The 26,329-nt window shown below is 36.7% G+C and overlaps 1 protein-coding gene across 4 annotated transcripts in view; it reads right to left on the bottom strand.

Annotated features, from left to right (window-relative positions):
* The window catches only part of CCDC91 (coiled-coil domain containing 91), a 400,877-nt gene that overhangs the window by 84,139 nt on the left and 290,409 nt on the right, over positions 1 to 26,329 (bottom strand). For all 4 annotated transcript variants that reach the window (XM_040234623.1, XM_040234619.1, XM_040234621.1 and 1 more), the window contains 3 exons: positions 24,201 to 24,293; positions 24,044 to 24,112; positions 14,188 to 14,364 (listed from right to left, as the gene is read on the bottom strand). In XM_040234623.1, coding sequence (XP_040090557.1) covers positions 14,188 to 14,364; positions 24,044 to 24,112; positions 24,201 to 24,293 — 339 coding nt within the window. The remainder of the gene's footprint in view (positions 1 to 14,187; positions 14,365 to 24,043; positions 24,113 to 24,200; positions 24,294 to 26,329) is intronic.

The raw sequence follows: 26,329 nt of genomic DNA, 5'->3' as shown, positions 1-26,329 counted from the left end.
TAAAACCCTCGTTCACTAAGATATGATATGATAATAATAGAAAGAAATGTAAGACTGTCATTAGTATTGACAAGCTAGTTAAGAGATCTCTAGTGTCTTCTCTGTGTTGCCCTTTAATACTTAACATACCAGGCAGCATCCTTGTGAAGTCACTGCAGTGCAGGGCACCCTGATTCAGTTTAGAAACTACAGCCTGAAGTAATCACAGCAATTAGCCATTCACTCACTGTTTATCATCAGTTCAGTTCAGTTCAGTTCAGTCGCTCAGTTGTGTCCAACTCTTTGCGACCCCATGAATCGCAGCACACCAGGCCTCCCTGTCCATCACCAACTCCCGGAGTTCACTCAAACTCACGTCTGTCGAGTCGGTGATGCCATCCAGCCATCTCATCCTCTGTCGTCCCCTCCTCCTCCTGCCCCCAATCCCTCCCAGCATCAGAGTCTTTTCCAGTGAGTCAACTCTTCACATGAGGTGGCCAAAGTACTGGAGTTTCAGCTTTAGCACCATTCCTTCCAAAGAAATCCCAGGGCTGATCTCCTTCAGAATGGACTGGTTGGATCTCCTTGTAGTCCAAGGGACTCTTAAGAGTCTTCTCCAACACCACAGTTCAAAAGCATCAATTCTTCGGCGCTCAGCTTTCTTCACAGTCCAACTGTTTATCATACATGCTACTATTCTAGGTGTTAAAACTACAAAGGTGGTGGTAATAATGGTAAAATAAACAGTATCAACAACAGCAGTGGTCATCTCAGTTACAACAAATCTTATGTTTCAGGCAACATGCTAAGTAAGCTAAGTGAATTTATACTGGGCTATAAACTTATCAACAGTGCTTAAAGATTCGGTGACCTAATAGAGGTCTGTGTGAAGAGTGGAGTTAAGAAAAATATACTGTAAACAGTATTAAAAACTAAAAAAGCAATGATATTTGGTATTTAAAGTAAGAAAACTAATGTGTGGTTTTCACTTAATCTTCAGAGCCATTTTGAGAGGGGATTTAAAGCAGTAAAACTACTTAATTATGTTTAAAAAGTGGCAATTTCAAAAATTGCCAACATATTTTAAAGAGATTTTATAGTAATTATTTCTGGAATAATTTCCAATGATTATGTTAACACAATGTTAGTAACTGGGTACAAATCTGCAGGGTTAATAATTCCTATTGACACAGGAACAGAGAGACTCTATAACAGGAAAAAGGACAGCAGAAATGATATTCTCAATATATATACATTCTTTGGTCTCCTACTTAATCCTTTCTTCAGAGTCCTGTATAAAAATTATATATCTGTTGCTAGGTAACCTGTGATATAATGATTTTTTATCATATTGGGAAATTTAAAATTGTTCACCTATTTCTTCTAATCTGTCCCTCTTCAAATAAATAAACATTAACTCTTCACTGCAGCCCTTCAAATATGTGAACAATGTTCTCATATCTTTATTCTCCTCTTCTCTGAGCTACGTACTCCAATTCCTTCAAAACTATATGGCAAAGTTTCCTGCTCTGTCACTGACTTGACCACAATACCACATAATATCTACATGATATTTTATGGTGTCTAAAGCTGTTTGATAATCTATCAATATTTTTATTTGACAATCGATCTATCTATGTTTTTATTCTTTTTGAAAGACATGTTTTTAAAGGTCTCACAGCAACTCTACAAAGCAGGTATTATTAATCCCACTTTACAGTGGGATTGGAGGAAATGGGGCCTCATCCATTTTTAAAAATTGGTCCAGGTAACACAAGTCACAAGCTAGGACTCAAATCTAACCCCATTTGCTACTTAGCACATTTATTTGGCAATCAGTTAGTTATTTCAATCACAGGTAACAGAAAATTCAGCACAAACTGTCTAAAAATAATTCAGTCTCACACAGAAAAACATAAAAGAAATACACGTTCCAGCAATGTGATGGGGATCTCTCTCCCTAGCTCTGCCTTTGGTGTTGGCTCCATTTGCACAAAAAGTTCTACACATACAGTCCCAAGATGGTCACCTACAGTTCCGAAGATTTTCTCATTTTTTTCTGTGAATGAGAGTGTTTACGTACTTGAGGATCCAAGTCACAAATGTAGTCTTATAGGCTTGACTCAGAATATGTGTGAATTCTTGGAACCTTCTAACATGGGGATGGAATATAATCATTAGCCTAAGTAAATAAGGACTTATGCCTAGATTAGAAAGTAGGTTAAATCTCACCTAAACCACATGGCTAAGAAATAAAAAGTATCACTTTGGGAAGAGAGGAATAGATGCTGAGGGAGCACTAATAAATGTCTTAAGTTAGTCCCATTCTGATTTGGAAATGTCTCTCTTAAAACATGGTATATGGAACTGAATGTGCTGTTTCCATCTGACCAGTGAGAGTGTGTGCTTTACTGTGACTAAAAAATTCCTACTACTACTCATGCAGTAATTCATCACTACCTTACAACAAATTGAAACTAGTTGTTCAAAGTAAAAACTTTTCTGAATCTGAAATTAATTATCTATTTTTTTTTGTCCAGATTTCTTTCTGAGTGCTTAATTAAACTTCAATAGTAGTAGGAATCATCTCAGTTTGGCACCCAACAGACAATCTAATGCATACTTTTTAAAAAGGGATCATAATAGCCAAAGCATTAATTTAGGTGATCCTACTTTTAGTAACACATTCCATTTAAAAGCAAGCAAAACTCTTAAGAGAGCCAAATTGTATTATCAGAGATCAAGTTCATTTTTGAAAGATTAACGATTCTCCTAAAACAGTGCTGGTCCAGAACCATTTCACAACTTCTTGCAGCTTGTTCAAGACTCAATTCCTACTTTAAAAGTGCTGATAATATAATGAAGAAGACACAGAAGCAGATCCTTTTACTATAATATGGTTAGGCACTATAGAGTTAAATACTGCCAATGAAGAGGAAAGAACCTTGATTTAATCTGAGAAATGGACAAAGAAATTTACTGAATTAAAAAAAAAAAAACTAAGTTATTAACAAGAGAAGGTTTTGAAAGTTAGGAAAGCAATGGCATTCTAGACTGAAGGCACAGTAATTACTCAAGGCCCAGTACCAAAAATGGGGCTTCCCTGGTGGCTGAGATGGTAAAAATGTGTCTGCAATGCAAAAGACCCAGTTTTGATATCCTGGAGATGGGAATGGCTGCCCATTCCAGTATTCCTGCCTGGAGAATTCCATGGAGATAAGAATCTGATGGGCTACAGTCCACAGGGTCACAAAGAGTCAGACACGACTGAGCGCCTAACACACATCATGAACAGGCTAGTAAGTGTACCAGTAGGATGGTACAAAAAGCATGAAGTGTGAAGCAGAGTGGCAGAATATGAGCTGGAAATGTGGAGACCAGGTCACTAAAAGATTTATATTTTATGTTCTGAAAGATCTGTCGATCATTCTACATATACTCTACAGGCTATGGGAGGCACTGACATTATTCCAATTTGAAAAGGGACAAAACTGGAAACGAAGAAATGTATATAAAAGGTCAAGGTAAGCAATAAGAACCCTAATTAAGACAGTGATAGCAGGTAGGAAGGAAGTGTATATGTTTAAGGATTATTTAACAGGAAAATTGGGAAAAATTTAATGATTTAAAGGTAGTGAAATGGGGACAAGAGAGGAAAAGTTTAGGAGGAGTTCCTTCTCTGGACTGGCTAACTTGGTAGATGGCTATTTCACTATTTGAATAAAATAGGAAATGTAACAGGAGGAAAAAGCCTTGAGAGACGAGAAGGTAAGCTGATGTACTATTGTTCACTTGTCTCTAGATACAATACTTATGACAATTAAAAATCTAATTAAGATTTTACCTATACCTAACTAGGTTACTATCAAATTTCAGTACATAAAAAAATTTAAAACTAATGAATCAAAACAAAATAAGTCAATACTGAAAAATTATTTCAGTGTTGTGAAACTATCTGGCTTGCTAAGTTAAAATAGAAACGTTATTTCCTTTTTAAAAAGAAGGGTCAGGTGGCAATGCTAAATTTTTTAAAGAAAATTTAACCACTGATTGTAATGTCTGTGGTTTCTGGGGAAAACATAACCCCAAATTACTGTGGCTGTGGTTATAAACTATTATGAAGAGCTTCCAACGTCAGACATAGTTTAAGTGTCTGTATGCACTGGAGTCTTTTTACAGGACTTTGCTAGAACAGCAAAATTAATGACTCTCTTTTTGCCCACTTTGGTGTCAATAACAAATGTGCTTTAACAAAGATTTTTAAGAAACACAGAATTAATTTAATATGAACATCAAATAAGCCAGAGTCATAAGCTTTCTCCTTAATATACCAGGAAAAAAAAGTGCAAGTCTACAATCAACACTGTGACTTGGTCTTACTTTATGAACAAGGTCAAATCAAATCAAGTCATCTCTCAAGTACATTTGGATAAATATGTGCCACACATGTGTTTGGTCATAGTTTAACATTTCTCTCCTCAGTTAAAGTCAATATTAATACAGAGAAAATCTAGAAGTAAATTGGGAAGCAAAAGCTGTTTTTCCCCTTGAATTTCTCAGGAGTAAATGATGTTGCTTAAGTTAAGCCTGATTGCTTTTTGCTTTGCCACATGCTATCCTCTCCACATTTGAGTAAGACTTAGTGGCCAAAATGTTAAGTGCTGCTAATTACAAATTTTATTTTTGGAATTCTTTCCATTAAAGACATATCTGAGTGCTGTGGAGTGACTTAAATCTTGGAATTAATGAAAACATTCACAAAGCCAGGCCCTTCAGTCAGTACTCAAGCAGTTTATAGTTCCCAGGACAGTAGTTCTTCAGGCTTGATGTTTCTCAACCAGCTGCCAAAGAACTAGCAGACAGAATGAGTGGTGGCCTCTGAAACCAGACAGGAGCTGGGCAGAGGGTGGCAGGAGTTGCTATTGTGCTGCTGGCTCTGAGCTTCCCAGAAAATGTAGATGAAGAGCTGGTTGATCAACCCTGAGTAATAGTGTGATACAGAAAGCATCAATAACTTTAATACCTTCCCAATTTCATCTGAGATACAGTAAATCAGGAGTGTGAGACTGTTTCTACTATTACACAGTTAATTTAAAGTGAATGTAGTTCTTTCTAGTTAGAAAATGGCCCAAGTTCCATAAAAGAATGTCATGTAAAGTCTTGTCCAGATTTTTTTGCTTTTAAATATCATTTATATACTTGTTAATCTCAAATTTTGGTCTCCAGCCCTGACAAGTCACCTCAACTCCAGGCTCATATTTATAACTGCCTACTGAATATTTCCTCTTGGATTATGAATAGATACCTCAAATTTAGTGTGCACAAATTAGATGTTATCTTCATAAAACTGAATTCTTTCTCACCATAGTACGGATAAATGAAGTCACCATCTGAAGTTGCTATCTATCCAATAATTTATTCTTGGTAGTCATTTGTTTATAAAAATTAGCTTCATTAAAATATTATTTACATAGAGTAAAATTATCAGTATGAAATACATAATTTGATATGGTTCTATCAAATCAAATGTAAGCACCACTACAATTATGATTAAAACATTTTTATCACCTTCAAATGTCCCCCTGCTGTAAGTCTCTTCCCTATCAGCTACTGATTTCTTTCCTCTCAAGCTAATTTTGCCTTCTCTAGGATTTTAAATACAGGCATATCTTGGAGATATTGTGGGTTTGGGTCCAGATCACGGCCATAAAATGAATATTGGAAAAAAATAAGTCACAAAATCTTTTTTCTCAGAGCATATAAAAGTTATTAGGTTTACACTTTGCTATAGTCTATTGTGTGCAACAGCATTATGTCTTAAGTAATACATGCCTTCGTTTAAAGCTTTATTGCTAAAAAAATGTTAAACATTCTCTGAGCTTTCAGAGAGTCTTAATCTTTTTGCTGGTGGAGGGTCTCGCCTCAAGGTTGATGACTTCTGACTAATCAGGATGGTGGCTGCTGAAGGCTGGGGTGGCTGCAGTAGTTTCTTAAAATAAGACAGAACAATGAAGTTTGCTGCACTGATTGACTTCTTTTCATAGTCTCTGTAACTTGGAAAACTGTTTGATAACATTTTACCTGGAGTAGAACTTCTAACAAATTTGGAGTCAATCCTCACAAACCCTTGCCGCTGCTTTAGCCAAATGTGCAGTTACTTCCTCCACTGAAGTCTTGAATACCTCAAAGTTATCCAGGAAGGTTGAAATCAACTTCTTCCAAACTCCTACATGTCGATATTTTGACCTTCTTCCATGAATCTGAATGTTCTTAATGGCATCTAGAATGGTGACATTTTCCCAGAAGTTTTCCATTTACTTTGCTCAGATCCATCAAAAGAATCAGTATCTACTGCAGCCTTACAGACTCTATTTCTCAAATTATAAGAGTTGAAAGTTGAAATTACTCCTTGACCCATAGGCTGCAGAATGGACATTCTGTTAAGCAGGCATGAAAACACCATTAATCTCTTTGTACATCAGAGCTCATGGGTGGACAGGTGTATTGTCGAAAAGCAGTAATATTTTGAAAGAATTTTTTTTTTTTTTGAGTAGTAGAAACAGAACTGAAAATATTTGGTAAACCATGTTGTTGACAGATGTGCTGTAATCCTGGCTTTGTTGTTCCATTTATAAGAAGCATAGGCAGAGTAAATTGGGAATAATTCTGAAGGGCCTGAGGACTTTCAGGGCCAAAGGAGCACTGGCTTCAACTTAACCAGCTGCATTAGCCTCTAATAAGAGAGTCATCTGTACTTTGAAGCTTTGAAGCCAGGCACTGACTTCTTCTCTATAGCTGTGAACGTCCTAGATGATATCTTCTTCCAATACAAAGCTGTTTCATCTACATTAAAAATCTGTTATTTGGTGCAGTCACCTTCATTAATTATCTGAGCTAGATCTTCTGGATAACTCGCTTCAGCTTCTACATCAGCACTTGTTGCTTCAGCTTGCACTTTTATGTTATGAAAGAGGCTTCTTTCCTTAAACCTCATGAACCAACCTCTGCTAGTTCCCAACTTTTCTTCTGCAGCTTCCTTGCCTCCTTTGGCATTCACAGAACTGAACAGAGTCAGGGGCGTGCTTTGGATTAGGATTTGTTGTAAAGGAATGTTGTGGCTGGTTTTATATTTTATCCAGAAAAACGTTCTCCATATCAGCAATAAAGCTGTTTTGCTTTCTTCTTATTTGTGGGTTCATTGGTGTAGCATTTTTCATTTCCCTAAAGAACTTTTCTTTGCATTTACAATCTGGTTAACTCTTTGGTGTTAGAGGCCTAGCTTTTACTTTGTCTCAGCTTTTGACATGCCTTTGATCCCTGGGTTGGGAAGATCCCCTGGGGGAAGGAATGGCAACCCACCCGAGTATTCTTGCCTGGAGAATCCCATGGACAGAGAAGCCTGGCTGGCTACAGTTCATAGGGTTGCAAAGAGCTGGACACCACTGAGGCAACTCAGCAAGAACACCCCTCACTAAGCTTAATCATTTTTAGCTTTTGATTTAAAGTAAGAGAAGTGTGACTCTTCCCTTCACTTAAATACTTAGAGACTATTTAAGAATTATTAATTGGCCTGACTTCAATACTGTTGTGTCTTAGGGAATAGGGATGCCCAAGGAAAGGAAGAAGAATAGGGAAACGGCTCATCGATGGAGCAGTCAGAATACATACAAAATTTACAGACTAAGTTCACTGACTTACATAGGTGCAGCTTGTGGTGCCCTCAAAACAACAATGATAGTAACAGCACAGATCACTGTTCACAGATCCCAACAAATAGAAACATAATGAAAAATTCTGAAATATTATAATTACAAAATGTGACTCAGAGACATGAAGTGAACAAATGTTGCTGGAAAAATAGTGCCAATAGACTTCCTCAATGCAAATGTACTACAAACTTTCAGTCTGTAAAGAATGCAGCATCCACAAAGCTTAAGTAAAGTGAAACACAATAAAACAAAGTGTGCCTGTAAGTAGAATCATGCAGCATGCAAGTTTTTTTGAGTCTGGCTTCCTTCCTAACTTACATATCTAAAAGTTCCCCTACCACCTATCCTCACCCAAACACAAAACCTTCATTTTTTTTTCTTCAAAGTCCATATCTCTATAATGAATTACTTTAATTATCATGGGTCATTCTCAACTTGAATATATGCTCTATGAGTGCCTAGGGACCTTGGGTATCTTATTCAACGCTATATGCTCATAGCTTCCAAAAGTGCCAATACATGGCAGATGGTCAATAAATATTACTGAATGAATAAAAACATAAAAAATTTCCCTCACGTTTTCCTACTAAAATTACCTATACATTTAATTACAAATAAGATGTATTTGTATTTGTTCTAGGATGAGCACACTGGGAGAGAGAACAGTAGTAAGTCACAAGGCCTCTAGAGGAAGGCTGCCTGATTTTCAACGTGGCCTATTGCCTCATCTAAGTTACTATGGCCTTGAGCAAGTTAAATAATCTTCTTGAGGTTTAATTTCTGCATATGTGAAAATGGGAGTGATAGTTTTTGTCTCATAAGTTGGTTTTAAGGCTTAAGTGAGATCAAACATGTAAAACAATTTAAAAAGTACCTCATAGTTAGAACTGAATTAAAGATAGCCAATATCGTTAGAATTATCACCATCTATACCATCATCACCACTATCTTACTGTTTTGTGCAAAGATGAAGAAACAGTTCCATAAGAATAGTTTTTAAGCTAATGACCTAAAATAAACAGCAACAAACACATGGACAGAAGACAGATAAAGAACATCAAAGTCTTACAATGATACTCATATGAATCACACTGTCACCTTATTAGCCACATTAGTTGAGAAAAACTTTACACGTTGATGATAAACTCACTAGTGGTGAGCTTATTATGAAAACGGCAAGGCAATATGAACATCAATCTAAATTCTATTCTTTTTTAGAGGATAATTAAGTTTATTTCAAACCATTTATTTTGAAATATAGTGAAAACCAATGTTACCCCAACTGGAGTCCTGACCACTGAGAGTCTGAAGCATTCTCTCAAGATAGAATAAAAATTTCCATAATTCGTTTGTGTTTGTGTTCAGTGAACCCCTAAAAGGCCAGTATTAAAGTGTGAATGCAATGTTTTCCAAACTTGGAGGTTGATGTGAATTTTCATCCTGTCAAAGGTAGGAAAAAAATGTACATAGACCAAATCCAAGAATGTATGTATTGTGGTTTATTCTGTAATTAGGATACTCTTTTATGACAGGTGGGCTTCCCTGTGGCTCAGCTGGTAAAGAATCCTCCTGCAATGGTGGGAGACCTGGGTTCAATCCATGGAGAAAGGAAAGGCTACACACTCCAGTATTCTGGCACGGAAAATTCCATGGACTATTCCAAGGGGTCGCAAAGAGTCAGACATGACTGAGCAACTTTCATTTTGTGACAGTTAACCTACCTACCTCTCACTGACTTATATATCTATTATAATATTAATTTTTCTGATAATCCATATAGAGATTATCAGGTAGAAATTTATCAACACTAAGATTGAGGATTATTTTCAACAAGTGTGAGGAACAGGAAATTAGTGGTTTCCTAAAATGGAAGATTCATAAAATTTTGTGCTCTAGCATCAATTTTATTTTCCATTTGGTTACTATTAGCAAAAGCCTTCAGTAAAAGAATAAAATCAGAACAAGCTTGACTACACTTTATATACTGATATGCCCAGAGGCCCAGACCATATTTTAGGCATATTAGTTACAAGAAGGAAGGCTAGGGTATGTGTGAGGGGAAGAGAAAAGAAGCAAACTTCATTAATGATGAAAGACTTCAGGGCTGGTGGGCATAAAATTTTGGCTAGTTTACAACGGCAAACCTCTTATCCAAAAAGAATTTGGTATGTGAAAAGCATACCAAGTTCCAGCTTTCATGGATCCAAGAAAGAGAACAAAACCATGTTTTCTAATGGGCTTCAAAGACCATGGCCACATACGACAATTTCATTTAGATATGCTCAAGCATGTCATTAAATTAGCAGGCCTTTTCAAAGCTGAAGACCAAACCATGTATACTTTTCACCAAGAAATATCACCATTCAGTTTTTAAACTAAAAAATAATTCAAAGCACTATATTTCTCATTTTTTTACTTCTTTTTCCTTTGCATTATGATAAACATGGGATTTCAATTCTGCCTTATATGATTAACAATGGATCTCCTAATACTAGTACATTAAAATAGCAGATTAAAGTCTTTGTTTATTAAGTCCAACATTAATGCAGTTTCTGTAGACTGTTAGCAGGACTGTAGTTCTTGTTTATAAGCACATCTTTCTGTTTCTTTGTATATCTTACAATGTTGTGTTGATAAAAACTGGAGAATCAAAATATATCTCCATCCTCTAGGAATAATTTTTGTGCTTCTTGTCTATTTAGGAACTTTCATTTTATAACTTTTATGACAATTTTTGCTAGTATTCTCATTGCCTTTCTGGATAAAATATTTGGCAGAGACTAATGATCTCAAGTCCTGCTTGAACTCTCCATTTCAAAGAGTATCAATATCTGCCCAATTTCTTTCTAACATATTAAATTTCTAGATTTAAATATTTAATTTATCTGAAATTCATATTAGTAGACAAAAGTCCAGGAAAAAATTACAGCCAGCTGCAATTACAATTGTTCCTGATTAACCCAGCCTTAAACTGCGAGTCCACTTAAACGTGTATTACTTTTTTCAGTAAACACGTACAGTGACTGCTTGAATCTGCAGATGCAGAACTGTGGTAGTGAGGTCTGATTTTAGAACTTGAGAGTTGGCAGATTTTGGTATTAATGATGGGCCCTGGCATCACTTCCTCACAGATACTAAACAATGATTGTATTTTTAATCTTGTCTGGATAATCAGTACAATACTCTTGAGAATCTAATAAATGCTACAGCGTATCTCTGCAGAAAAATCTGCACATATACACAAATCTTGCATAATTTCAGTAAATTCACAGACTGTCTAGGGCCCCTTTCTATGGAACCCAGATTAAAAATTTGTAAATTACAGAAAAAACTTGTGTCTCTTTCTGTATTCTATGTTATTCTATTGGTCATTCTATCTATCTATATCCATAGCAGCGCCATACAGTTTTAATTACACCAAGCATCTTTCCTTGGTAGCTCAGTTGGTAAAGAGTCCACTTGTAATGCAGGACACCCTGGTTCCATTCCTGGGTCAGGAAGATCTGCTAGAGAAGGGATAGGCTACCCACTCCAGTAATCTTGGGCTTCCCTCGTAGCTCAGCTGGTAAAGAATCTGCCTGCAATGTGGGAGATCTGGGTTCAATCCCTGGGCTGAGGAGATCCCCTGGAGAGGGGAACGGCTACCCACTCCAGTATTCTGGCCTCAAGAATTTCATGGACTGTATGTATAGTTCATGGGGTCGCAAAGAGTCAGCAGGCACGACTAAGCAACTTTCACTTTCACAAGCATCTTTCTGCTTCAAAGCCTTTACACTTGCTATTCTCCATGCCTGAAATACTCTTTTTCCCTGCTGCTGCTGCTGCTAAGTCGCTTCAGTCGTGTCCGACTCTGTGCGACCCCATAGACAGCAGCCCACCAGGCTCCCCTGTCCCTGGGAGTCTCCAGGCAAGAACACTTGAGTGGGTTGCCATTTCCTTCTCCAATGCATGACAGTGAAAAGTGAAAGTGAAGTCACTCAGTTGTGTCCGACTCTTAGCGATCCCATGGACTGCAGCCTACCAGGCTCCTCCATCCATGGGATTTTTTAGGCAAGAGTACTGGAGTGGGGTGCCATTGCCTTCTCTGACTCTTTTCCCCTAGCTAGTCTCAAAGTAAACTCCTCACTTCAACGCAGGTCTCAGCTCAAATGCTACCTCCTTAAGTCCTTACTTGATTACACTATTTATACATTGGTCCCCTCACTTTTAGCTTCTTAGATAGCTTCAGTTTTCTTCATGACCCTGATCACTACTTCACATTTTATTACACCTTTAATAGTTTCCTGTGAGTTTTCTTTACAAGAAGGAAGGGGATTTTTTTCTTTTTCCTTCACTACTGTATCCTCAGAAATAAGTACAGTCCCTGGAACATTTCAGGCGGTCTTTGCAATTATTAATATAAAACACCAAAGTTTGAACATGGCAACTTACTGGCTTATCCTGCTGGTCTAAGTAAGTAAAGTACATAACAGATATATAAGCTCCATCTGCTTCCCAAGAAAAGTAATTTGTCAACTTTCTAGAATAGGGCTGTGAAGCTTTAAGAGGCTAAGAGAATGCCAGTTGTTTCACTGTAGTTTTTTTTTTCTCATCCTATCTTTTTATTTTATTTTATTTTTTTTACTTTACAATATTGTATTGGTTTTGTCTTTTCTGCAACCATGTGAGAATAAAAGTAGTGAGCTGTTTAAGGAAAACTTGGAACACATTTGATAGGACCGCATCACTTATCGGAGCTACCTGGCAACACTGTTTGTTCTTTCTGTTGTAGATCTCTAGTCAACTGTCAGCTACTAGGCGATTATACACACATATACACACACTCACACACTTTTTTTCTCTTTATCAAAATATGCATCCATTTGTAAGAAAAGAAACACAATATATTTATTCATGACATGACTGGATTGTCCTCATGGTACCCTGAGCCTATAGAGAACAAATTTCAGCATCTATCATATACTATAATGTTTCTTATGGACAAGAATACTTACAAACTCACAGAGGAGGGTACTCTTCTATGTTTTTTAGTCTGGGTGATGAACATGTGCTGATTTATTCATGCCATCTTTCCCAATTTCATGGTGACTAACAGCCCACATCTTTGTGAGGTTATAAAGGAGTGGTCTGTGGTCACAAAGAAGTTTTAAGTAAACTCTTCCAAATTAGGATTTAACCAATGATCTTGACATTAGTGGCATAGAATTCCAACCAACTGAACTGACAGATAATTAAACATATATACAGTATAAATTTGTGACACTAACGTAGGTTACAGAAAGAATTAGAAAATAATCATTATGCTAGTGGAAAAAAGAAAAGAAAAAAAGATAAAATTTATCACATTACTGTTACACTGTTTTCTTACCATAGATAGATATTACTGACAGATCTGTTTAATTTTCATAATAAATGGGTAATTTTGTGTTTTTGAGAACAAACTTAAGTGACATTAGAAAAAAAAAAACTATAACATTGACCCTAGATACTAGAAGCACTCGGTTTCCTAGCGCTTCATTAAAATTAACAAGTCATAAGAAAATCTGGGTTTTTGTTCTCAAAAGCTGAAAAGTCCTTTCAGTCACATTTATAAAGCATGGTCAAATGAACAATCATGTAAAACAAAGACTTCTATGAATGTTATTTTTTGCTTTTTATGTTTGTTGGAGGAAAGATTTATTCAGTTATCTCATACCTGAGATGACTAAATTCAAGTATTAACAGAACCATGCAAATTCAATTACAGAAAATTAAACTAATGAATTTTTAACTTCATTAATGTAATCAAAAGATATTTTGAATGTAGGCCATATTTGTTGATGTGTGTGTATTTCATGAGACTACAGGGGTTATTTGTGAGGTTCTATTTTTACTACCAACTACAGGTGTAACTTTCGCTACCACCGGGACTTCCCTGGGGGTTCAGACGGTAAAGCATCTGTCTACAATGCGGGAGACCTGGGTTCCATCTCTGGGTTGGGAAGATTCCCTGGAGAAGGAAATGGCAACCCACTCCAGTACTCTTGCCTAGAAAATCCCATGGATGGAGGAGCCTGGTGCAGACTACTGCCCATGGGGTCGCAAAGAGTCGGATGCGATTGAGCGACTTTTTCACTTTCACAGGTATATAGCTACACAAATTAGATGAATCTAATTAAACTGTTTTCAACACATATATATTATTTTCTTTGATTTTATGTGCATATGTGTGTTTGTGAAAAAGGAAAACAAGCATATCAAAGAGGAGACAATGTAGTTATAGTGATTAAACATAAATTTGGATTCTGACTTATTTGAAAATAGACTAAAAAGGCAAAATTATCAGCATTAAAAAGTGAAAAGTACAGATATATTAAAAATTATTCAGTTAAAATATTAAACTCAAAAGTAAAATAATTATGCCCAATAAGGTGATTTTAACTAAGATAAAATAATGGTAAAGTTACTTTGAGAAAATTTAGAAGGAAGGAAATATTCATAAAGAGCTAATTTTACTAACCTGACTAATTTTTCTCTGCTCTTGTATAGCTTTTTGAATTGCCTGAGATACTTCCTCTTGATCTTTTGCGTGCTCAGTCTTCCATAACTCCCTTTCTTCAGCATGGACATTTTCCAAATGTTTTCTTTCTTCTTCTATAGCTTTTAAAACTGCATCCTTCACCACTTCTTTCTCCAGCTTCAAAACAAATAATGACCACAACAAAAATATCCGAGTGAGTGACCACAGTAATTCCTTGAATAAGACACACTGGAGTTAACCTAAAAAACACAAAACTTTGATCTTACTGGGTTTATTTCTGACATTGTTTTTTTTAATTCATATGCAATAACTGCTGTAAAATAAAATCAATTATTTGGTTTTACACAAATAACCAACTTATTTCAATGGTATTTCTAAACTTCAGAGAAACCAAGCCTTAATTTAAAGTAGCAGTTTTCACACTATTTTGCCTTAGGACCTCTTTACACTCTTAAAAAGTATAGAGGACTTCTAAGAGCTTTTGTATACATGGGTTATACAATTAAGATTTTCCACCTTAGATATGCAAACCAGGAGAAGATAAACGTATTAACTAATTAATTAAAAATTAATAACATTAAATATATATTAATAATGAATTTTATGAAAATAACTAATTTTCCAAAGTTAAAAAGTTAGAAGAATATCTGCAAACTTCGTGACTATCTGACTTAATAGAAGAAAGCTTAGATTCTCATATGAGTTCTGTATTAAATCTGCCATGATTTTTTTTGCTGAAGTGTGTAAGAACAACCCAGCCTCACAAAGATATGAAGTAGAAAATAAAATGTATTTTATACATACTAAATGTATCCAGTTGAGATCACTGTGAATATTCTTTCTGATTTCACACCAAAACTTAACAAAGAGTAGTTCTTAAAGGTAAGTTGCAATAAGGAAAATAAAATCACATCAATGAACTTCTTGTACTGTTACATTACAATCTTTTCTTACCTTCTGAATGAATTCTTTACAGATGATTTTTTAAACATTTTTTATTTGGAAAACATTGATTCAATGAGTTATGCATCTCTTTCAGATGTTGACACATTTTTCAATATTATAACCAAACCAGTCATATTTTTCATATTACCATCAATCTCATTAGAACAGTCTTTAAGTATTAAAAAGTAGAAATAAATCTTCCAAATTTCTAATTTTTGTTTTAAATCTCTAATTTTATCATTGGCAACAAAAACTGTCAGTTTTGGGGTTTTTTTTTTCCCCTTAAGGTGTTGGGCTCATTCTGCTTATTTTGGAGAAAGTGTCTGCCACATACTAAAGTCTGTATAACCCTAGTAATTCAGTAAAATGGTGTTCTATGAAAAAAGAGCCCATTTTGGATGCAACTCAAACAGCTGCCTAAGAATTTTCCTCAAGAAAATCATCATATTTTGGTACACAGTAAAGTCCATGGGCCTCCCACTCCTGAGAGAGTTACCACTTTTTCTCTTGCTTTCAGCTCACAAAAGCCATTAAAGCTGACAGTCATCATTTTTTTAACTCCTGCTTTATTTCACAATTCTTTCTCATCACTCTCTTACTGTATACACCAATGCCTTCCATGTTGTTTAAACCAAATGGTATTTTTCGTTCTTTGTTTTAATCCTTATTTTCATGACCTCAAGCAATGTTCTACATAGTTGATTATTTCTGATTTTGTAAAGCCCTCTCTTTTCCTGGTTTGCATGACAGCATGCTACATATATTCTTCTATGCATCCTGCTGAGTGTTTTCAATTCTTTGGAACTTCTTCCTTTCTCTGGATCTGAAGGAATACTCTGGGAGTTCACAACTTGGCCAACTCCTGTATCATCCATACCAAACTGTTGATTCCATCTTCTATTTCCAGAATTTGGCTATTTCATTACTTTCCAAGTTACTACTGCTACTTGAGTTCTTTCTGCCATTCACTATCTCTTACCCAGACTTCATATACATTCTGTTAATTCCTTCTCAGGGTTTGGCCTTTCTTGCTACAGTTTCCCCCAAATTAATATCAGTTACCATTATGACCCACCTATACTTGGAAATTTCAATGTGTCTCTACTTCTCTATGGAATAAAATTCCAACTCACTATTCAGAATGTTAGTCATCCTTCAAGGCTCAGTTCAAAAGAAATTTACCATTAAAAACTACTGCGACATGGAAACACAATCTATGCACTCGTAATAATTTAATGTGTTCCTTTTTACCTTATTAGTATATAAGGAAGGTTTTCTAATCTGATTGTAAATTCTTTAAGAAAAAGACACAATCATAGTCATCCTTGAACATCCACCCCAGCATAGTGATTTGTACATAGGAGACTTTCAACATTTGTTTGCTAAATTTAAATATAAATCTCAAATGCAACACTCAGTGCTCTATTTGTGTTAAAAAAAAAATTAGTAAACAGAAACTTCAATTAAATAGTGTCAGGAGACCGTAAGATAGAACATGTTGTGACGTGGCAGAGCCCAGCAGGAAGAAGCAAGACTCCTCTACTTTCCCGGTGAGAACTCAGCCAATGAAATGCCATGGACTCTGTTCACCATGGCCCTCCCAACTTCCCTTTCTTCTTCCTCCCTGCCCGTATGGGGACTTGCACATGGCTCACAATATGGTTGTAGACCCTTAATTGCAATTCCCTGACAATCCTGAACAGATGCATCATTGCTGGAGAAATATCTGGCATTCTATTTATTTTAGGTCAACATGTTGGTGGCCTGCATAGGGATGAGAGAAGATGCCTGAAGGCTCTGGGGCTACTGAACAGATGTGGAACCCACTGTCACTCACTGCTTTCTCATTGATTGGAGTTTTGCAGGTACACTTTTCTCCTAGATCCTAAGTTCATGCCCTCTTTGTGTTTGAGGCTCTCCAGGTTTTATTGACTCTGTTTTAAGGTTTTGCATTTCTGCTAAAGGCCTTGTTCTGCATGCATTTGGTGCTTCAGTCTGATTTTGAGTTCAGACTGTTTCCATTGAAGCTGGCTGGAAATGCCTTTAGTCCGTTCCTTTGGGAATAGTGACTTCTTCACTGAAACTGTATCTGTTTTTCATCCTTTGGCCAATTCTTTGAAGGGACTGTTCTCTGGAAATTGACTGAAAAGGCCTTTGGCCTGGTTCTTCCAGGGCCACGCTGTCTCCTTAGAACTGACTGGTGATAGCTTACAAGCTGTTTGAGCTGCAAGCTGTTAAACTGTTTGAAATTATCCTTTTAATCTAGAGAAAATCCTCTGAGAAATGAGATACCACTTATCTAAGTATTTTGAGGTCACTCTCCCTACAGGGACTCCAGCTAAACTGATCTTTAAAAACAATAGTTCTAATCCTCCTCATGCTCATTTTTTGAAAAAAAGAGAAGAAAAAAAGAAAAACTGACCTGACTAAAGACAAGTTAGAATATCAGTGGCCATTATGGGGAAGTTTTGAAATTCCTAAACTTAATTTCCTTAAAACTGAATTAGATCACAACAGTTCAAAACCTTTCAGAACAGAGTGGCATGCCTGTTTTGATTGGTATCTTAAGACTTCTCACCATTATCCAAAGCTGAAAATAGCCTTTCTGCAAAATAAGATTTTAAGATTAACTGAGGCAAACAAACAATTAAAGAAAGATGAAATGGTTCCAAAAGCCTCAGGCTCTTCTTCCTTGGTTTCCCCAGCACTATCTTTCTCATCCTTGGATCTTCTTGCCCACCAGACTCTGCCTCTGGCACTGTCTTCCTCCCACTTTTCTATGCCCTTGATGCCTCCTCTATATCCCATAGTAATTATCCTATCAAACTTACCCTTTTTTCTAAAACTCTTCCCACCCCATTTTCCTCTGAAATATTCAGAACTTTTCTTATAAAACTAAGCCTTCCGAGGATCCAGAAGTTAAACCTTTAATTTCTTATATTCTCTGAACTAAACCTGAACTGCAAGTCATAATAAAATATTTTCTCAAAGTAAACTGAAGATCCTCATACATTTGCTGAGGAATTTAATACCATCATTCAAACTTATCAACAGTGTTCCTCTGACTCATGTCAGCTAGTTCATATGCTTGTTGGTTAAGGCCAGGCCCAGCATAGGATGAAAACCGTTAACTGGGAAAATCCTGAAAGGTCAGGCAATCATTAGATGACTTCATCGAGCAATTCCTGGGGCTTTTCCAAAACCTGTCGATTGAAACAGAATTCAGGATTGCACACAAAAATTGGATGACCCTTTTTATGACTACTATAATCAACTTCAGAATGCTTTTAAGAAAATTCTGGTCATCCTTCAGATGTTGATTCCACCCAGGCAGCTTTGAATTCTGTAATATTAATAGGCTGAACTGGGACTTCTTTCTTTCCATCTAGTAAAAAGAAGGAGGATGGAATGGAAAACTATGTCTACTTCAGACTTAATTAATCTAGCAAACCAGCTCTCTCACACTCTAGATGAGTCACTGGAAAAGAAGAATACCAGGTTTCCTAATCTTCAAATCCAGCAAATGAAGACTTCTAAATGAAACCAAAACCTTCCCAGTTTCTGCTATAATTGCAAAGAGCCAGGCCACTGGAAAAGACTGTTACAAATTTAAGTATTTTGAGTGTTTTCGATCCTCTAATCAGCCTTTCCCTTGTCCTTTCAATTCTCAGTTGCAGGGTTTTGAGGAACTACAGGGTGTCTTCCCAGTCCTCCCTTTCAGTTGGCTTGGAGAAATATTTTTCATGATTGAGGATGAATCGCTTCCTGTCTTAACCAACAACAAAGGCATACATAGTCTCAGGGTTCCATCTCATTACTATAATGCAGCTCTTGCTGTGGTTCAAATAGTGAGGATCTCTAATGAACTTCTTTTATTCATGGTCTATAGATTTCAGAGTGGACTGAAAGAAGCCTCCCCTCACAGACAGGATATTCTCTCTTCTGTGGCTAACGTACTTTTAGAAAAGTTTGTCCCTACCTGAGGAGCTCATTTCCAACATCAGAGTGATCTAGAAATCCATTTTACTGGCTATGCACTTCAACAAGTTTGTGATGTTTGGCTGGTTTTAAAACATTTTCACTGTGCTTGTTGTTTGTTGCTATTTAGTCACTAAGCCATGTCCAACCCTTTGCGACTTGATGGACTGCAGCATGCCAGGCTTCTCTGTCCTTCACTATGTGCTGGAGTTTGTCCAAACTCATGCCCATTGAGTCCATCATCTCATTCTCTGCTGCAACCTTCTCCTTTTGCCTTCAATCTTTCCCAGCATCAGGGTATTTTCCAATGAGTTGGCTCTTTACATCAGGTGGCCAAAGTACTGGAGCTTCAGGTTCAGAATCAGTCCTTTCAGTGAATATTTAGAATTATTTCCTTTAGGATTGACTGGTTTGATCTCCTTGAAGTCCAAGGGACTCTCAAGAGTCTTCTCCAGCACCATAATCAAAAGCAACAGTTCTTCAACCCTCAGCCTTCTTTATGTATGGTCCGCCTCTCACATCCACATGTGACTACTAGAAAAACCATAGCTTTGATTATATGGACTTTTGTCAGTAAAGTGATGTCCTCACTTTTTAATACACTGTCTAGGTTTGTCATAGCTTTCTTCCAAGGAGCAAGTATCTTAATTTCATGGCTGTAGTCACTGTATGCAGTGATTTTAGAGCCCAAGAAAAGAAAATCTGTCACTGTTTCCACTTTTCCTCCTTCTATTTGCCATGAAGTGATGGGACTGGATGCCATGGTCTTAGTTTTTTCATGTTGAGTTTCAAGCCAGCTTTGTAACTGTCCCATTTCCACCTCATCAAGAGGCTCTTTAGTGCCTCCTCACTCTCCCATTAGAGCCGCATCTTCTGCATGACTGGAGGTTATTGCTGTTTCTCCCAGCAATCTTGAATCCAGCTTGTGCTTCATCTACCCTGGCATTTTGCATGTAAGTTAAATAAGCAAGATGACAATATATAGCCTTGTCTTCTCCTTTTCCATGAACCAGTCAGTTGTACCATGTCCAGGTCCATTGCTTCTTGACCTGCATACAGGTTTCTCAGGGGACAGGTAAAGTGGTCTGCTATTCTCATCTCTTTAAGAATTTTCTAGTTTGTTGTGATCCACACAGTCAAAGACTTTAGTGTAGTCAGTGAAAAGAAATAGATGTTTTTCTGGAATTCATTTGCTCTCTATATCATCCAACAAATGGATCACAGCCTTGTCATGGTGAAGGGGCTTGTGTAACTCAATGAACTTCATGAACACCAAAGATGGATGGGTTATAGTGAAGAGTTTTGAAAAAATGTGGTCCACTGGAGGAGGGAATGGCAAACCACTCCAATATTCTTGCTGTGAGAACCCCATGAACAGTATGAAAAGGCAAAAAGATATGACACCAGAAGATAAATCCTCCAGGTTGGAAGGTGTCCAATACACTACTGGGGGAGAGTGAAGGGCAATTATTAATAGTTCCAGAAATAATTAAGAGGTTGGGCCAAAAGAGGAATGATACTCAGCTGGGGATGGTCCTGGTGGTAAAAGTAAATCTGAAGCTGTTTAAAAAAAAAAAAAGAACATCACATAAGAACCTGGAATGTCAGGTCTGTGAATCAAGGTAAATTAGATGTGGTCAAGGAGGAGATGGCAAGAGTGAACATTGACATATTAGGAATCAGTGAACTAAAATGGATGAGAATGACGAATTTAATTCAGAGCACCATCTACTACTGTGGGTAAGAATCCTTTAAAAGAAATGGAGTAGCCGTCATAGCCAACAAAAAGTCCAAAATGCAGTACTTGGGTTCAATCTCAAAAATGACAGAATGATCTTGGTTCATTTCCAAGGCAAGCCATTCAACATCATAGTAATCTAAGTCTATGCCCTGACCACTAATGCTGAAGAAGCTGTAGTTGGCCAGTTTTATGAAGATCTACAAGATGTTCTAGAACTAACACCAAAAAGAGATATCCTTTTCATCATAGGGGACTGAAATGTAAGAGTAAGAACTCAAGAGATACTTGGAGCAACAGGTAAATGTGGCCTTGGAGTACAGAACGAAGCAGGGTAAAGGCTAATTAAGAGTTTGTCAAGAGAACACACTGATCATAGCAAAGAGCCTTTTGCAACAACACAGATAACTCGACACATGGACACCGAAGTGTTAGCCCCTCAGTCCTACAACTCTTTGCAACCCCTTGGACTCTAGCCCACCAGGCTCCTCTGTTCATGGAATTCTCCAGGCAAGAATACTGGAGTAGGGAGCCATTTCTTTCTCTAGGGAATCTTCTTGACCCAGGGATCAAAGTCAGGTCTCCTGATTACAGATGTATTCTTTACTGGCTGAGCCACCAGGGAAACCCCTACACATGGACATCACCAGACAATCAATGCCAAAATCAGACTGATTATATTCTTTACAGTCAAAGATGGAGAAGCTCTATACAGTCAGCAAAATTAACACCTGGAGCTGACTACGGCTCAGACCATGAGTTCCTTATTGCAAAATCAGGTTTTCTTGCTTTCTTCAATCTAAGCAAGGTAGAGAAAGTAGGCCGTTCACTGTGCTTACCACCCTCAATCCCTCTGGCTTAGCTGAATATACTCATAGCATATTGAGATTCAGTTAGCAAAATTTCTTTCTAAATCCCAGGTCCACCCCTTTTGGAACTCATATAATGCTCACCCCTCTTAAAAAATATTTATTTATTTACTTTGCTGTACCTGGTCTAAGTTACAACATGTGGGGCCTTTGATCTTGTTGTGGCATACGGGATCTTCAGTTATGGCATGCAGGACCAAAGAGTTCGCATAGCACAATTAAATCATTCCAAATATCACAATAAACTCTCACCCTCCAAGACAGTCACAAGACATCCAATGCACTTGGCTCCTGCCTTTTTGGACTCAACTGACAAAAGGGGAGATACTCCAATATTGCAAAGGCCTGGTTGTTTCCATGAAGAACATGTTTCCATGAAGAACAACTAGGCTTTGGTAGAGGAAACCTTTGCACAACATACCCTTGAGAGAGGATGACCTTAAGCATCATAACTTGCACCTGGAGATTTGCCTACTGGAAGACATACTTCCAGAAGAATGCTCTTCCACCTCACTGGAGAGGCCCCTATCAGGCACTGATAACTAGCCTCTGCACTATCAAACTCCAAGGAATAGACTCTTGGATTCCAGTACACAGCTTAAGAAAGCATGGAACCCCAACTGGTCATGCATATCATCTGGTGACCTGAAAGTAAAGACTTCCTGGAAATGAAGTCAATGACATCTGATGAGATAGCTTTCCCTAGATACCTAGACCAGGCTTGTTAGAAGTTTGTCACCAAACCCTTGATGATGATATAACACTTCAGATGATCTCTGATGTCTACAATCTTGATAACATGTGGACTTTAGACAAAAACTGCCTAAGATGTCTCCCTCCTACCCCTCCTTCTTACTTGAATGCAACTGCAATAGTTCCAAACTGCACCACTTTCCTTCTGACAATGATGGACAAAATTTGCTGAAACCAGAAACCCTGGTTCTTAATCTGTGATATTTTCAGAGAAAGATCTTGATCAAAAGGGAAAATGTAAAAAAACCTCAGAAACAGAAACATCAATTAAATAGTGTCAGAAGACCCCTTTAAGGGGGAGCCGTCACACCCTGCAACTATAGTAGAGCCCAAGAGGAAGAAGAAAGACCCCTTCTTCTTTCCTGCCAGGGACTCAGCCAACGACAAGCCATGAACTCTCTATTTCCTGCAACCCTTACAACTTCCTTTCCTCTCTATTAAAGTGTTCTTATTGCCACAAGGGAATTTGTATGTGGCTTGGACTGTGAAGAAGGCTGAGTGCCGAAGAATTGATGCTTTTGAACTGTGGTGTTGGAGAAGACTCTTGAGAGTCCCTTGAACTGCAAGGAGATCCAACCAGTCCATTCTGAAGGAGATCAGCCCTGGGATTTCTTTGGAGGGAATGATGCTAAAGCTGAAACTCCAGTACTTTGGCCACCTCACGCAAAGAGTTGACTCATTGGAAAAGACTCTGATGCTGGGAGGGATTGGGGGCAGGAGGAGAAGGGGACGACAGAGGATGAGATGGCTGGATGGCATCACTGACTTGATGGACGTGAATCTGAGTGATCTCCGGGAGTTGGTGATGGACAGGGAGGCCTGGTGTGCTGCGATTCATGGGGTCGCAAAGAGTTGGACACGACTGAGCGACTGAACTGAACTTAACTGCCAACTGCCATGCTAGCAGACCCTAAATTGAAATTCTCTCATAATAATGAAAAAACGTACTTTTGTTGGACAAATATCTGATGGTGTATTTCAGGTCAACATATGTATACATTAGCACACATATATTTAAAATCTATGCATATACTACCTAGATGATTTATTTCAAAATTGGCTTTAAAAATCATACACCTTGATAAACACATATGTACATACAAATAAACACATATACTCAATACTTGTGTGATACCTGTCAAATACCAAGTGGATGTTGTTGCGCCTATGTAGATATATTGTTTTTAACATATGATTGATAATCTAAATATAAAGCATTTCAATATCATTATCTTATATAATGTATGTTTAATAAAAATACAAACAGCAGAAGAGGAAAAAAATTTTCAACTTTCTGGAATGAAATATTTTAAAAGTGCACTGACTACACCATTAATAAACTCAGTTTATTAATTCCACTTACTTACAAAGAAATTTATTACTGATGGGTCTATACCAGGTAAACACTTAGGCATAAATATAACAAAAACAATTCTTACTTGAGACCAACAACATTCACTTTAGGCTTTGAGGTGGGGTAAACATAAAAACAATTGAACTAATAAAAAGTATTGGAATTAAACTTCACAATAAACTTTGCAAATAGAAATACCTTTGCAGCAGATATTAATGCTTCTTTATTTTTTTGCCTTTCTTCCTCCAAACATTTTTCCAATATTTCCTGTAAATGATAAGACAGTTAGACATTACAGTATTATTTGAGGCAACAGAACATTCTTTCCACACTCTAAGCAAAATTAAAATATTACCTTCTGTTCTTGAGATTGCTGAGACAAAGCTTCCTTTATTTTTTCTTTTAACAGTTCTTTCTCTGTGTCAAGCATTTCAAGGAGCCTCTGATGCTACAAGGAAAGTTAACTTCATTAAGACTATGGCTCTGAGATAGATAACCTATCAACACGGAGAACAGCTGGTGGAATTCATTTGAAGTAGTTACCAGGGGAAATAAGAAAGCTGGCTAAAATGAGGGCTTAGGAGCCAAAAAATCTGAATTCCCATTTCTTTCATCAGTCAAGACATACTTTTTTCATCCCCAAATTCAGTATAGTAGATGACATGAAATCTAATTTGAAAGATATTCCAAATATGAAGTGAATCAGAAAATGATAAAATGTTCTTTTCCAAAATTAAACTTGGAAAATATACTCATTAAAATTATTATTAGCTTACAGTGAGAGTAATCAGATTATAACTGATGTCTGCCTGATGAAAAATTATCCTAACAGAATATCTGTGTTTCTAGTAAAGTACTGTTAAAGAAATTGAAAGATCAGTAGTTTCATCCTAAGATTTTGCTACAGATTCAAAAAAAAATAATAAATCTCTGAAAGTAGTCAAAGGAATATTCTTGTGATAGCTACTGTTAAAGAATACGGAGTTCATGTCTTCATTTTTATTCTATACTAGTAAAAAAGCACACAGAGTCTTCATCAAATTATCATTATTCAAACTTGGAGTTTGAATGAAGTTTTGTTGAGAAAATTTGACCTCTATGGCCTCAACACCTTCAATATAGATAAGCCAGATAGTTGTTTTGAACAGCGCTCTCAGGGAAAGTGAAACATACGTATTCCCATTCACACAGATTTCTCCTCAGTTACTAAAGGCAAATAAGATATTTTCTCAGATTTAGAACTATTTACATAAGAGCCTCCTTTAAATATGAACCAATTTCTGATACTCAGTATTTTAAAGCATATCTATGTCATTCAAAGTTGTTCTGATTTAAATAGCTTTCAGGTAGATAATCTAAGTTGGGAGTAAGTGACCAAACAAAGTTAAGATAATCTATGATTTCTATTTTTAATTTTAATGCTTTTATCTTAATTTACAAGATAGGAAAAGTTACAATAAGAAAAATTACAAGAAAAATGTGATTTTTCTTTAAAAACAAATCTAAACTGCAATATAAATCATGACACCATGATGAAAAATTGTTGGTATCCTATGAATTTGTGGAAATCATTTGACTAATAAATCAGTAAGCCTAGCATATGATATATAATAACTAAGACTTTAATGTTATATTCTTTGAAAGTCTAAATGCACACAGAATTTCATGAAGTCAGAAATAACACCTAATACTCTTTATAAAACACACATGATAAAATGTTTAACCATGCAAATAATTAGACACAAAAACGGTAAGTACAATTCTCACTTGAGACTGAAAATATTCAATTTAGGCTTTGAAATGAGGGTAAACATAGCAAAACTGGAACAAGTAAAAATTACCATAATTAAACTATAGAAGAAATTTTTAAGAGTCGTCAATTATACTGAAAGTGATTTCTTCTTAAAATGAACAGTTAAGATAATAGACTAACGGAAATCAGTAAGTAATTAACTATAAGTAGGCCACGTTTCTCTGATGCTTCTCTTGTGGCACAGTGGTAAGGAGTCCACCTGCCAATACAGGAGACGTGGGTTCAGTCCCTGAGTTGGGAAGATTCCCAGCAGAAGGAAATGACAGTCCTCTCTAGTACTCTTGTCTGAGAAACTCCATGAACAGGGGAGCCTGGTGGGCTACAGTGCATGGGGTCACAAAGAACTGGACAAGATTTAGCAACTAAACTACAAAGAGGCCACATTTCTCCAAGGGTCCAACAAGAACTAGTAAAAGATGATACAATAGCTAAAAATGACAATGCAAGGATTAGAAAATTCATTTCTGAACTTCATTTCTTAATTCTGAAGTATACTATAATAAAATATTTTTGAGCTTGTTTGAGCCAAAATACTCAGGATAATCATTTGAAAGAAGCACCCTACATAAAATACACCTTAAGTAAAATTATAGATCTACTGGAGAAAACACAAAGTAACTACCATATCTATCTATCTATCTATCTATCTATCTATCTATCTATCTATCTAT

The sequence above is a fragment of the Oryx dammah genome, unplaced genomic scaffold (assembly GCF_014754425.2).
Source record: "Oryx dammah isolate SB20612 unplaced genomic scaffold, SCBI_Odam_1.1 HiC_scaffold_29, whole genome shotgun sequence".
Taxonomy (NCBI): domain Eukaryota; kingdom Metazoa; phylum Chordata; class Mammalia; order Artiodactyla; family Bovidae; genus Oryx; species Oryx dammah.
Note: the sequence above shows the minus strand (reverse complement) of the source record. Positions and strands in the feature narration are given on the sequence as shown.